This window comes from Canis lupus, chromosome 17 (genome assembly GCF_011100685.1).
Source record: "Canis lupus familiaris isolate Mischka breed German Shepherd chromosome 17, alternate assembly UU_Cfam_GSD_1.0, whole genome shotgun sequence".
NCBI lineage: Eukaryota > Metazoa > Chordata > Mammalia > Carnivora > Canidae > Canis > Canis lupus.
In genome coordinates, this window is record NC_049238.1 from 39,304,797 (window position 1) to 39,319,683 (window position 14,887).

Consider the following 14,887-nt stretch of genomic DNA (forward strand, 5'->3'; position numbering starts at 1 on the left):
AAATCAACAGAGCAACCGAAGTCTTTTTGAATTTTAGTCACAGACTCTGGTCAAGCAACTTTTTCTTCTCACATGCAGATAATTTAACTATAGGGTTGCTGGGAGGGTGTAAACATGCAACTGCTGAGTGTCCAGTGTCATAGTATCTGCCATGAAAATGCTCAATAAGTGTGGTCTCCATCCCCTGTATTTCTAGGAAAAGATATTTCAGACCCACTAGAAAACAAAAATGAGGGTTCCTCCTTACCAGTATATTATTCCATTTGTCCTCTGATTTCTCATTCATATTCAATGCTGTTGCTTCAATCAGTGCATTGAAGGTGTACACATCAGCTGTAAAAGAGGAAAAAACCTTAACAAAATTTGGGCTGAATTCCTAAATGGCTCAGTTTAACGAAGCAGTAATGCACATGTGGCTCCTAGCTCATTAATATATGTTCACAAAACTAGACAATCACTCCCTGCTCTGATCTCTCCTCCAGCTTCTACCACCAATACCACAAGAAAAGATTAAAAGTGAGCCCAAAGGTGAGGAAGATCCAAATATTCTGTAGATTCAAAGATGTTACAGATTCTTAAGGAAAGAAAAGGAAAGAGGAAAATTCTCTACAAACACACTTACCCTTGAGTCTGTTGTTTAATAATTCAGCATACAAGTTTAATGCCTGCACAAGAGCTCGGTGCTGGGAGAGAGAAAATACAAAAACTCAGCATTGTCAAACATGTTCACTTAAGAAATATTTGTACATCTACTGTTTTAGGGTTTAGGGTTTCGGAATACAATAGCAAACGAAACAGACAAGGTCCCAGTTCTCATGAAATTTATACTCTACTGCAGCAATTCTGCATCCCAGGTGACATTTGGTAATTCCTGGAGCTATTTCTAGTTGTCACAACTGGGGGTTGGGGAAGATGTAGTACTGACATGCAGTAGGTAGAGGATAGGGAGCTACTAAACATTCTACAATACAATGGAGAGCCCTCATGACAACAAATTATCTGGCCCAATTGTCAATCAATCTAAGGATGAAAAATCCTGATTTAGTGGAAATTAAAGATAAAAATATAAAACGTTACCTTCACCATTCCTCGGATCATTGTGCAGTAGGAATAGGAGTTTTTTTCTGGGATTAGAGCAAAGATTCTCTCAGCATTGTTTTTTGCCCTAGACACAGTAAGAATAAATGTGAACCAGGGGTAATAGGAAAAACCAACGGCTACCACAATCTACTGAGAGTTCACAATGTGCCAAGCACTTTATACACACAACTCTCACAATCCAGAGAGGAAGAGAGACATGTTTATCGTTCTGAAAAGTGAGAAAAACCAAGGCTCGAAAACCTCAAGTGGTTCAGAGCCTGGCAGTTAAGTGACAGAATCAGGACTGAAAATTTTTACAAAAACATTAATAGATACTCACAATACAGAACAAAAAGCAAAGTGTACACCGGGCACACAGTGGAGTTTCCCCACCCTCTCTCAACCATATACAACTCCCCAGAGGCCACCACGGACAAGTAGTTTCTCTAGCGTCTCTCTTTCATATCCTAGTGTGTGTACACATCACACTCTGGTGCATCTTCTTTTAATCAATCAACCAATCAATAAACATAACGATGTTTTACAGACTATGCTGTATCTTGATTCTGTCTCTTATAAAGAGGTCTCAGAAATCAGAACTGGGATTTGAGTCAGGATGATATGGCAAAGCCCATATTCTTAACCAGCATGCGAAATTATGAAAAACTACAAGAAATTTAATCTTTGATTCTACTCAATTTTTCACTTCACAAAAGACTTCAGATCTTAATGGTAGCTTTCCTTCTCCATACATCCATGTGAAATATCTTTTACCAGACGTTTCTATTCAGTTAAATTCTCAAATGTTAAACGTTATTCACCTTTTGTCTGGAAATGCTGAGCATTTCTGCCTGCTGGCCAGCAGCCTTAATTTAGAACTATATTCTAGGGCATGTGTGTTCTCACAAAAATATCCAGACTTTCAGAAAGGGAGGTATAAATTGGACAGTAGGACCACTGGTCAAACTACCCAAGGAATCAATACTATGTGAAGGTGACATGAAATGAAATGGGTGGTAGGGAGGAAAAGAGTGAAGTGTCAACCCTGTACTGCTGGTTGGAAGTAAACTTATGAAATGAGCTCTAAATGCAGAGGAATACCAATGGTGACATTTGTACTGTACACTAGAAACAAATTCAATTTTAGAAAACTTCAGGAGCGTATCTTCTTAAGGGGGTGATGGGGAGCATGCCACGCCCCATAAAGAACAGTACTACCAAGTTCTAATGATTTATAACCTACCTCCATGTGACTCCAAACTGATCATCAGCCTTCTTAGATTTCTTATCATTTTCTCCTGTGTCCTCTTCCTGAAATGAATCATCATCAACAAAAAATGACAACAGAATGCACCCTCCTAGTTAGAATACTTGAAATCAGAAAGGCAAAGGAAACCTCGAAAAAATAAAAGAAATACAGAGCCAATAGAAGATGAAGAAAAAACCCAGTAAATGTTCACCTAAAAAAAGGGATACTTTTTTCAGCAGACATCAGCTCACTTAGAGATGAAAGTAAAGCTAGCACTTAAAGCAAGAACTGACAGGCTGGAAGAGAGATGAAGCCAGTCGCCTGCACAGCCTAGCCCAGAGGGAGGAACTGGAAACTCAAACACAGCCTGGCTTGAGCTGACTGTGCTTGAACCACACAGAAACAACATATATGCCTATACATTTGAAAAGACTTAATGATTTCATATATAAACAATCCACATTTAGTGGAGGAAAACCAGACAAAAATGGAAGAAAAAGCACTTAATTTTTCATTTTCCCTTATGCAATATGAAAATATTTTATAAAGATGGAATATTATCATCTGGCCTATCTTCTCACTTAGCAATATATGATGCATCTTTCCACAGATGAATAGACCTATGCTAGTCCTCTCTATCACCACACAGCATAATTCAATTACATGACACTGGACATCCAGTCTGTCTTTCAAATTTTTACAAGTATGAATATATTATGAAAATGATGTACATAACCTTTGTTCACATGATCCAAAGATGTATGTGGGATCTTTTTCTACAACTCCTGGGTTGAGTAATTAAGATAGGACTTCTTATCTACAGGCCAGCTCTTGGCACAGTACTGTTCTAGAGCCCCAACAGTGTGCTCACTACTTGCTGCCCACATATGTATGCATTTTTGAGGGGGCTGGGGCCATGGAATCTTTCCCTGTTCCTTACCTATCATCTGGTCACTCTGAGTAACAACAACAGAGGGGCTTGCCTAATGTTTCTGCTCAACGTTTTGACTGCATGTGGTAGGCAAAGTCAAAATATTTTTAAGCTTACCAGCTCCTCTGATTTTCCACTTTGCTGAAAATGATTATCAGTTGAGGGCTCCCGGTCACCATAATAACACAGTAAGTCCAAGAGACTGTTACTTGTTTCCAAAGATACAGTGGTTCCTGTGGGGAGGAGAAGAAAGGGAAAGAATCCTTGAAACATTAAAGAACGGAAGCTTACTGGATTAAAATTCTTCACTTTTTCTACAAGCTAGAGCTTTCTTGGCTACATATTTTGTATCCTTCAGCACTCTAAGAATGGATGAGCATACACTCCATGTCAACAGAAACATCTGAAGAGATGCAAACACAATACCTAGCAACCGTGTGGCCTGACATGAGGGACTAAAACACAAGACAAAGCCTGACCCTGTGCTCACTTTGTACATACTCATAACCCCCAAGAAACTCAAGGTTTTAACTATTGTCTCCAAACCCAACACTCTGAGTGCAAATTACTGCCACTTAAGTTTCCCTGGCCCAGTTCCAATTTTACATATGCAAGCAGAATTATTCCACTTGGATCTGGGCCCTCACTGGAATACTTGCCTAGAAATACTAGCACAAGTGTCTAATTATAGTAGCTCTTAAAAACTGTTACTCAAAAACATTATGCTCCCATCTTGATACTAAGAAAAAAAGGAAACAGGCAGTATGAGATATAGTATTTGCAAAATAAAGTACCTGCATTTTTCTGAAAATATACTGACATTAAAAATGCCCATTAGGAAATTTAAAACCTCTGAAAAGAGCACAGCAGAATGGAGAGAAGCTCCGGAGGGTAACTGGACTGGATCATACTATCTTAAAACTGGAAATTTAATCAGTTTCCTTTATAAAATGATTATAAAACACAGCAATTCCTAAGGTACTACAGAATCAAATTATGTGAAATGCCATGTAAAGGCTTTGGTACTTATTGAGGTCTTGAAGGTAAAACTTCTTCTAACCTCCCCCATGGCATGTTGTCTTCTTCTGTTACTCTGAGCTGTGGGTCTGACACACGGTCTTCAGAACCGCTTACTTAATGTCTGCACGTGCATAAGCACAGTGTGTAAAACCAGAGGAAGACAGAGCTGAGCACTAAGAACCTGAATGCAGACTTATCATATTCAACAAGCAGAGGGAAAGGCATCCGTAAATTATAACACACATCAGCAATTCATTAGTACATCCAATACCAGAGCAGACCACACACTAAAATTCCCAAGTCAAACACAGCTTGCTGTAAAGGCTTCTTGTGTTCAAGAATGTGTTCAAGAATTACTCAGTCCAGTTCCTATCTCTTTTATGTCTGGTTGATTGTTATCCTAAATCACTGAAGAGCATTCTGTGGTCCATGAACTTACAGTCCTGCTGCCTTTGATGCTACTATAGGTATATTCCTCTCCTGGTAGTTTACAAGCCATGCAATTTAGATCTATATCACTAGATGTTCACCCAGATTAAATTCAGAGAGCCAGAGAATTTGAGAGACAGAAGTGCTGCAGAACTGTGATCTTTCCAAGGCTACAGAGTTAATTCACATTAGATTTAGAATCAGTATCTCAGTAACTCAGGTTAGTGTTCTTTCCTTTTTAAATATTCCTTTTTTTACCAGTTTATGCCTCTAAACACAAGGAGTACAAGAAATGTGAATACAGTACGTATATGCCTAGGGTTAAAAATGGAAGCCAAGGAAGAATGGTTCTATAATTTCTCTATCTGCTACACAATACAACCCAGGAGCACAGGAAACTAAGGTCCAACTCCATCTAGCTTATAATTCAAAAGTAAGGCTGAAGCAGAACTTGAAATACTATTAAACTTTTTTTTTTTTTTTTTTAACTACTAAACTCTTAAAAGTAGGAACACAACATTAGGCAGAGATCCTTCTAACTTTTACTCATGACCAGCAGGATCACGCATCCACAGCCCACTTCCAAAGCCCATGTTCCCAGAGGAGCTTTAAATGAACTGAGTCACCTGCTTGCAAGAGTTGATCAAACATGTCCACAGAGGCTTTGACTTTTTTGAGCTTGATTCTTTCCTTCAAGGCTGCTTCGCTTATATCTTCAATCTGAGGTTCAAAGTACTCGGGCATTAAACACTAAGAAAAGAAGATGGCTAGTTACCACAAACAGGTAAAGGGACAATAGCTGAGCAGGACTAAACTCTGTCCAACAACACACCAAAACAAAACTTCACTGTCCCAATTCCTGTTTCATGCGCCACGTGTACATCTTTGTAGGGAATACAATTTAAAACAAAAAAGAGACTACCTCCGGTATCTGAGACAAAACCATTTAGCTATTTTCTAGTTTGACTGAAAAGCATATATATATATATATAAATAAATATTTAAGCCATATCTAAAGAATCCAGTTTCCAACTAACTCCCCCAACTTCAAGTTGAACTTAACTTTGTCGCCTGTCAAAACTATCCCTTCTCCTTTTGTCCCTATCTTGTTTCGTGTCAAGAGTATACCTGGTTGTAAGGGCAGAAACTTTTCATCGCTCATACTTCTTTTACTCTCTGAACATTTACCATCACCAGGGTACACTGATTTTACCTAACCAGTTTATTTTAATATTTATTGAATGCCGGCCATTTTCTGCCAGACACAGAGCAAGGCATGGGAGACACAGAGATGAAAATCATCCTCTACCTTCAGGGTTCTCCCCATTTATCAGAGAGGAAAAGAAGAAAAGATTTACAGTGCAGTGTGAACATCAATAATGGGAGATCCGGGATGTGTGACATTGCTGCCTGCCAAGGAAGCAGGGACCCACGGGAGGCTTCAAGCAGAAGCGAGCTAATAAGCACCGAAGAGTAACAGCTAGTTAGAAACATCCAGGGGTGTGGGTGGGCCAGCAACTGACCATTCCATCACTGCCATTGTCCTGCAGAGGACAACCGGCACTGTCACCTGCACAATCGCAGACCTCCAATTTTGTCACTGGGAGTTGCCGCTTGAGAAGCAGGAGGCTGTGCTTGGCTGCAGGCATTTTGGGAAGAAAGGAGTCTGGGATATGAGCCTGAGGCTACTATTTTCACTAATAAACCCCAGAGGGCAGGGGTGCCTCTGTTCCACTTGCCACTATAATGACAGCACCAAGCACAATGGGTAACACTCAGCATGTGCTGCATGACACTCACACCTCATGACTACATGACACAGAGGTGGCTGGAAATAGAGTCTGGAATTCATAGTCAAAGGCAGAAGGGTTGACAGGCTCTGAAGGGAAACCAGGACATTGGGCTATCAAAGCAGAGGGATAGTGGGCCAGATATAGAAGAATGCCAAATGGAACATGAGGGCTGCTGAAACAGGAAGACTGCAGACAGGAACGAGACAATGACTGAGCACGGAAACCTCTGGAGACACCAACATGAGGGATGGACAGAAAAGCTACTCAAAGAAACTAAAAAGAACAATCACAGGGGTAAAGATTGAAGATTCTGGTGTTACAGAAGTCAAATGGGGAAAACAGGATGAGGACCAAATACGTATAGCAGTAAAAGAAAAAAAAGTTACTACTGTAAGCAAAGATAACTATACACAAGGGATCCCTGGGTGGCACCGCGGTTTGGCGCCTGCCTTTGGCCCAGGGCGCGATCCTGGAGACCCGGGATCGAATCCCATGTCGGGCTCCGGGTGCATGGAGCCTGCTTCTCCCTCTGCCTGTGTTTCTGCCTCTCTCTCTCTCCTCTGTGACTATCATGAATAAATAAATAAAATCTTAAAAAAAAAAAAAAAAAAGGTAACTATACACATCAGCAGACTTCAAACAAATACTGAGGACATTCAACTGGCTACTCAAATATTAGCCATGAAAACTTGGTTTAATATACATTTACATAGTAATACCTGAAAAATCACAATTACCTCTCCTTACCGGTATATGAGGTTCAGCTATGTCCTTCTGAAAATATTTGGGATGTAAATTAATAATAAACTTTGCTGCGTTCTCTCCAGACTTCTTTGCCAGTAAAAACAAACGCTATATAAAGAAAAGGATTTAGATATAAACTGACTCAAAAGATCAGAATTACACCCTCAGCAAGTATTATCCACCCCCTCAAAAAGAATGCAATATTACATAGAAACCCAATTAGAAGCTAAATTACACACCACCGCATGTGCACCTCTGCTACTGAGTGTGACATTTTTGGTCATACACAGCTTGTGGTATACAAAACCAGTGCACTGAAACCGAGTGGACTGCTTCAGTGTGAAAGAGCCCTAAGAATTAAATCCCAAATCTTTTCCACAGCCTCGCTCTAAAACTATGAAAAAAGTAGCAAAGGATTCAGAGTCTAAAGAGTTATCTCTAACAGTTAACAGCATCTGTTAACTTTTCAAAAGTTTTTACACCTAAGTAAAATTCTATATCCATCCATGCTTGTACCCAAACAACCAAGATAAAACATAATACTAGAAAAGCTACATGATAACACTCACAGATTCCATAGAGGATGCTGGTATGAGGTAAGGATCATCCTGAAATGCGTAAGGGGCAGCTGTGGGGTCCTGTGAAGACAAAGAAATCTCTTTATATTTTAATTAAGACCTTGAGTTTTGATAACTAAAAACTCTGTAAAAGAAATTTTAATTACATATGTAACACTTGCAGAAGTGTGTGTCTGTGGTGAGAGAAACACCTATACTGTACTCTCAGCTCTCTAAGACTCTGCTGTCATTACACACAACTTAAAGCAAACAAGGGCTCAAACCCCTATTACTGACTCTTAAGATATGAGGGTGCTACCAGGAACTACTGCTTATTTAAATGAAAGATTATCTAATTAACCAGTCTGGGCACCAGTGTCCTGAACTAGGGTTTCCTTCAAAGCCTGGCCACTACCCATCCAAGAGTCCCTCCTCCAAATGGAGGATCCTACTGTGCCCTCTTGGAAGGAGCAAACAGTAGCAGCTTCTCCTGCGTCCTGATGTTGGAGGTTTGATACATTTTTTCACATTGTTCTAGAGAACTCTGAGCAAAATCAACTCTTCAGTACCACTCACTGAAAAGTGTCCCCAAATTACTTTCTCTATTCCTCTACTCTCTCCCTTGGAACCTCCTTTCCTGGGCCTTCTGGGACCATTGTTCCATAGGAAAAACGCACCCTATATCCAGAATCTCTCCTATCCCCTTGGTGCCCTGTCTGACTTGGACTCTCCAAGGGATCGTTTCCCTGCAGCTCTCAAGGGGTAGCTGCTCATACCGAAGGCCTGGAGGTAGGATTTTTTTTGGGTCTCAGCCTCCTGCTGCCCTTTCAAAACCTCTTTCCCTTCACACTCATTGGAGACTCATTTTATCTGGTTATACCACTTCACTAAGATGCAGCAGTCATGTAATGATAAACCAGAGGTAGCAGTTCTAGGTTAGCTGCCTTGGACTACCTGCTCCCTGATTACACTTGAACTAGTGCCTGGCTCTGATCCTCTGTACCACCCTTGTTAGATACCTGTTTAGGGCCTCTTCCATTCCACTTACCTATCATCAGATGCAACCAATGCTAGTTCCTTATCTTCCCCTACCAACTCCACTGTCCCTATCGCAACTGCCACAGCCATAATTCAGTGTCTTCCTTATTTTTTACAAAGCACTTCCTATGTGCCAGGCACTCATTATTCTAGTTACCAGGGAGACAACAGAATTATCCCCTCCCTATAAAGCTTGCAGTCTAGTAGGGGGGAAAAAACCTCCAGAAAGTAAAAATAAACAATACACAATGAATTAAAAAGATGTAACTGCTATGCAGCAAAATGAAGTAGAAAAAGGGACAAGAAAGTGTCAAAGAGATCTATGACCCAAATGGGGTAGTCAGGGAAGGCCTCACTGAAAAAGTGATACTGAAGCAAAGATTCAAGCAGATGAGGGAGTAAATAATGTTGAGTATCTCAGGGGAAGCAGTCCAGGCAGAAGAACAGCAAACATTAGAGCCCTGAAGCAGAGGTCTACCTGCGGGGAAACAGAATTAGGCAGGAGGCTCGGGTAGGGCACCCAGAAGGTTGACAAGAGATGCCGTCAGAGAGGTAACGTGGGAGTGGGGAGATCATCGGAGGGCCTTAGGAGCTCTCACCTACTTTTTATCCCAATTATGACAAATGAGAAGCCACTCGAGTTCTGAGCAAAAGTGTGATGTGATCCAACATTTTATTAGGATCACTTGGGCTGCTGAAATGCGAGCTGTCTGTGGGGAGCTAGGGCAGTGAAGAGACAGGGCCTGCTGTGTTTAATCCAGGGTAGTAAGAGATAATGGTGACTTAGATGACTACAGTGATCATGTTGTGATGACAAGAGTGCAGAGTCTGATACTGTGCAGAGTTATCAGGCCTGAGACTGCTATCCTTAGAAAGGCCTACTTGCAAGGCTGCCCTGGAAAATCTGGTTTTGGGAGGGTTCCCACCATCCCCAGTACCAATGAGAATGGCTCATTGTGTCGAGACTGTCTGTACAGTGTGGTTTATGGTGAACTTCTGCCTTCCTTCTGAAAGTCTGGAATATTGGTATGTGCCAGGTACAGGGTGCCTTCATGGCTAGACACCAAAAAAAAAACCTCTGGGCCGAGTCTCCAAAGAGCTTTCACGGCAGATACTACACATGTGTGTCAACTCCGCTGGAGGAATCAGGCATATCCTGTGTGACTCCACTGGGAAAAGACTCTTTAGAAACTTGTACCTGGTTTCTTCTGGATTTCACCCTATGTGCCTTTTCCCTTGTCCAACTTTGCTTTGTGTCCTTTTCCTATATTAAATAGTAGCTGTAGGACTATATGTTGAGTACTGGGAGTTGTCCTAGCAAATCACTGCACCTCAGAGTGGTCTTGGGATTCCATGCACATCTATCTTGAAGGAAGAAACAAAGGATTTACTAATATGCAGCAAGAGAGAAAAAACGAATCACAGATAACTCCTTAGGTTTTGATTTGAGCAACTAGAACAACAGAGGTGCCACTGAGGAGATAGCGAGGTTTGGGTTTGGACATGGTAGTTTTAACATCTTTACTCTAAAGTTCCAACGTTTCCCATCTCCACATGGCTGTCTTTTCTAAAATCTGATTTTCATAACACTGCTTAAAATTCTTCGGAGGACCTGAGTCCCCAGCATTGTGTTTAATCATCTTGCCTCATATTTCTCATTTCTCCACCCACCAAATCCTTGATTCCTACCATACCAACTACTCATTCTATGCCTTTGTACCTTTGCTCATGGTGCTGCCTCTAACGGGAATGCTCCTTCCCATCATAGTATCCTTGCCGCTCACGTTCCTAGAAGGAATCCAATTATCAGCTCCTCTGGGAAGTCCTTTCCCAGCCTGGGTTATGTACCCTCTTCCCAGTGCTCCTCCATGTTCCCTCTCTAGGAACTGTGCAAGGATTGTCTTTACATCCAGCACAGTGCCTGGTAAGCATCAGAAGGGTAGAATATGCAGTTACTGAACGAATAAATTACTATACCTTGCGTCTTAAAGGCCCAAACCCAGACAAATCAGACAAATGCACACATAAATCTACAACTTCTCTGACTCGAATGCCATTCTCATTAAAAAACAAAAAACAAAAACAACCTGAGAAAGTCTCAGAGGGCCATTACTCTAGTTTACATTTCAGATGCCTAGTTAGAGGTAAGTAAACTGCTGAAGATCTCAATGTATTACTAGCATGGAGATGCAGTATTTTAAAAACCCCTTCTGAGAAACTGCTAGGATATACCAGGGCATATTTGACCCAATACTCCTTAAGTTTATTTTATTATTATTATTATTTTTTACTCCTTAAGTTTAACATCTACAATAGAAAACAGTTCTGGAAATCTGTGATAATGGCCTTAAAGAAGATTAGTATCCACACAGACATTGTGGCAGTTAACGTCTTAATTATTTTAGACATTATCCTTGTAGTTGAAATTAAAAATACAGCTTTCAGGTAGCCTGGGTGGCTCAGCGGTTTAGCGCCACCTTCAGCCCTGGGTGTGATCCTGGAGTCCCTGGATGGAGTCCCACATCAAGTTCCCTACATGGAGCCTGCTTCTCCCTCTGCATACCTGTCTGCCTCTCTCTCTCTGTGTCTCTAATGAATAAATAAATCTTAAAAAAAAAAAAAAAAAAAAGAAATAGCTTTCACATGATGAAAAATACAATCAGCCAGAAGTTCCCTTTTCCAGGGCACTTGGCTGGCTCAGTTGGTACAGCATGTGACTCTTAATCTTGGGGTTGTGAGTTTGAGCCCCATGTTGGATGTAAAGATTACTTAACTTAAGAAAAAAAGAAAAAGTTCCATTTCTGAGGCATTTACTAAGGTTTCAGTTTATCTGTTAGATTACAAACTCCGTTCTTAAATTGTCAAGACAGCAAGTTATTGACAAATATTTCACTAAAATAGTTGTAATAATAATTAATTCCCATTTTATAGATAAACATACAGAAGCATCCAGAGATAAAGTAACTTTTTGATGCAAGTCACAAAGCTAGTTACTCAGATATGAAACAAAACACTGGCTCCAGGACCCACATTCTAAATCACTGTATTATTTACAGCATGGCAGATACACTATCTCTCAAAGTTGGTCTACACATCACCTGCATTACAGTATTGGATCTAAACCATCCTCCAGGGCCATGCATTTCAACAAGCTCTTCAGGGGATTAAGTTTAAAGATTACGGATTTAAGATAAAAACACGGAGTTTGGAGATAAAAGACATAGGGCTAAAACAAGGAGTTAACTTCCTAACTAGCCTAAAGCCAGTTTCTTTAAAAACTTTCTCCATTTGTCTCATGAATGGACTGGATTACATTATTTCTAAGAAACTGGCAAGATCTGCAACAAAAACCTGAAATTCTGGGGATCCCTGGGTGGCTCAGCAGGTTAGCGCCTGCCTTTGGCCCAGGGCATGGTCCTGGAGTCCCTGGATCAAGTCCCACATCGGGCTCCCTGCGTGAAGCCTGCTTCTCCCTCTGCCTGTGTCTCTGCCTCTCTCTGTGTGTGTCTGTCTCTCATGAATGAATAAATGAAATCTTAAAAAAAAAAAACCTGAAATTCCTACTTACCCTACTCACTGTGGATGCAAGTGCTTGAAGAACAGCCACTTTATCCCTAAGAACAAGAATCATACGTTAACCCATGTAAGGGATTTCTCGTTCCAATTTTTAGTAGATGTGCTGCCGAAGAGGGCATAGGGATTTTTTTATACCCACAAAATGAACAAGTGATTCTACTCTCAGTATGGATCAGCCAATAAAAAAAGTTTAGCTCTTAACTAAAGCCAGTTCTTATTTCTCAAGATCACTAGAACAACAAGAAGCTAGAAAATGAGCAAACAGTCCCATTCTTTCCTAAAGGTGGGTCGTATATGTTCCTACTATACTTTGCCCATCCTCTCTGGCATGGTCCCTCATACTACCTCCAAAGGCCTAGCAATTTCCATTCCTATCTTATAAAGATGTCTGTGTCTATCCTGAATCTTAACTTGCCCTATCCATTTTCCTATGCATTCTTTTTTTTAAGATTTTTAGATAATCTCTATACTCAGTGTGGGGCTTAAACAGACACCCCATTTTCCTATGCATTCCTTATTGCACTTTCTGGGCTCTTCTGTTATGTGAAGTGGCGGCTTTTTTTGTTTAAAGCAGTGACTCTTAACTCAGCTATATAGAATAAATCCTCGGCTGCACTCCGGACTTTCTGAATCAAATCCTCCAAGTTCCACGGATAACTGTCACATACTTTCTTACTGAATTCCCAGATGATTCTGATGAACTCTTCTCATTTAGACCTCTCAACTATATAGCCTTTATAAAAATTCCAGGCCAGCTGGCCACTATGCTATGGGTAGAGACTTGAACTGCTGGAAAAGGAGATTTCACTGAATAGACAAATCAAGATAATTTGGTTCCAAATAGTTTTATTCTTGCTACATTTTATGTGTTTCATTTCCAAAAGAGAAGTAAACTTAATAAACCAAAAGTATTTTTCTAAACAAATTTTAACAGAACACTCAACATCTCAAAAAGAAGAACATACACGGGATTTTATATTACATCATGACTGAATAATTTCCTGATGTGTATAAAACCCATGGTGTTTTCTATCCACTTTTAAAGTCACATTTATGTAATTTAATCAGGACAAAGAAATCCTCATCTCTGGACATTTTCTCACTAAAGCTTATATTAGCATATAAGTCTTATCAAGTGAACATATCTTCTTAACCTACTGAACTGACAAAAAAATTATGACATTCACATTACTTGCTAGTTCTTTATTTTAAAAATCAGTATCAATGGATATATTATCCCTAAAAAATAAACTAGAATATTACAGATTATGGTGTCATCTGGTGACCCTCCTTCCCCCCTAACTGTGAGTTTGGTATTTAATTCTCTACACCAATGTGGGGCTCAAACTTACAACCGAGATTGAGAATTGCATGCTCTACTGAGTCAGCCAGGCACCACAAGTTTGTTTTTTGTATTTCCAGAACTTTTAACATACTTTCACACACACACACACAAACACAGCCATAAAAAAACACATACTGCCATTCTATTCATCTGCTTACATAAGTTTGATTGTATTACCCATGTTACTACATATAAATCTAGTAAGTTTCTTTAAATGATAACCACTTATTATCGACTTATTTACCTATGGGCACTCAGACTGTTTCAATTTGTTAGTATTTCCAAGTGGTAAAAAACATTCTCATTCATGTCTCTTTGGATTTATGCTAGTGTTCCTCCAGAATGGCTAACCAACAAGGTATACACATTTTATTTTTATTTTTAAAGATTTTATTTATTCATGAGAGACACAGAGAGACAGAGATATAGGCAGAAAGAGAAGCAGGCTTCCCATAGGGAGCCTGATGCAGAACTCCATCCTGGGACCACGCCCTGAGCCAAAGGCAGATGCTCAACCACTGAGCCATCCAGGTGCCCCAGTATACACATTTTAAATTAAGATTCTGCAAACTTTCCCCTAAAGTATTATTCCAATTGACTGCTCTATCAACAAATGTTATTTGAGGCGTCCATTTCTCCACACCTTCTCTATACCAATCTAGTAAGTTTTTTTTTTTTTTTTTTTTTTAATGTGGGGCTTGAACTCCGGACCCTGAGATTAATAGTCAGATGCTTATCCAACTGAGCCACTCAGGTGCCCCTCTATCAAGTTTTAGATCTCCTTCTTTTAGGAACCCAGTTACCTATGCATTGATTATAACTAGATTTCCTATCACCCCTAACATTACTACATAGATTCACGCTTTCACAACACTGCCTTTAATATATTACATTCATTTATGAAAACTCACAAGGAACCTGTGTAATTTGCTAACATCTTCTTTGGCACCTGAGTGATCTAGGAAATCACATCCTTAAATGGTGATACATGTTTAAAATAAGGCAACAGGAATTTTAGCCCTAATGGCTTCTGCCAGGTCTAAAAGCCTCAATTCCAGAGTATAGAAATTATCACTTTCTCTATAAAGAAATGAATAGTGTCACAGGGACTCTGTTGTATGTTAC

The 14,887-nt window shown here is 40.0% G+C and overlaps 2 protein-coding genes across 6 annotated transcripts in view; one reads left to right on the plus strand and one right to left on the minus strand.

Annotated features, from left to right (window-relative positions):
- Positions 1 to 14,887, minus strand: part of PTCD3 (pentatricopeptide repeat domain 3) — a 29,980-nt gene that overhangs the window by 10,623 nt on the left and 4,470 nt on the right. For 3 of the 5 annotated variants that reach the window (XM_038561547.1, XM_038561545.1, XM_038561546.1), the window contains exons 4-12: positions 12,410 to 12,455; positions 7,816 to 7,884; positions 7,250 to 7,354; positions 5,336 to 5,459; positions 3,378 to 3,493; positions 2,324 to 2,391; positions 1,078 to 1,165; positions 623 to 683; positions 248 to 333 (exon numbers count right to left, since the gene is read on the minus strand). In XM_038561547.1, coding sequence (XP_038417475.1) covers positions 248 to 333; positions 623 to 683; positions 1,078 to 1,165; positions 2,324 to 2,391; positions 3,378 to 3,493; positions 5,336 to 5,459; positions 7,250 to 7,354; positions 7,816 to 7,884; positions 12,410 to 12,455 — 763 coding nt within the window. Of the gene's footprint in view, positions 1 to 247; positions 334 to 622; positions 684 to 1,077; positions 1,166 to 2,323; positions 2,392 to 3,377; positions 3,494 to 5,335; positions 5,460 to 7,249; positions 7,355 to 7,815; positions 7,885 to 8,851; positions 8,953 to 12,409; positions 12,456 to 14,887 lie in introns of those variants that run through there. The other 2 variants (XM_038561549.1, XM_038561548.1) reach the window with 2 other exon arrangements.
- The window catches only part of POLR1A (RNA polymerase I subunit A), an 81,595-nt gene continuing 75,219 nt past the window's right edge, over positions 8,512 to 14,887 (plus strand). Inside the window, exon 1 of the mRNA XM_038561535.1 lies at positions 8,512 to 8,592. The gene's annotated coding sequence lies outside the window, so the exon portion shown is untranslated. The remainder of the gene's footprint in view (positions 8,593 to 14,887) is intronic.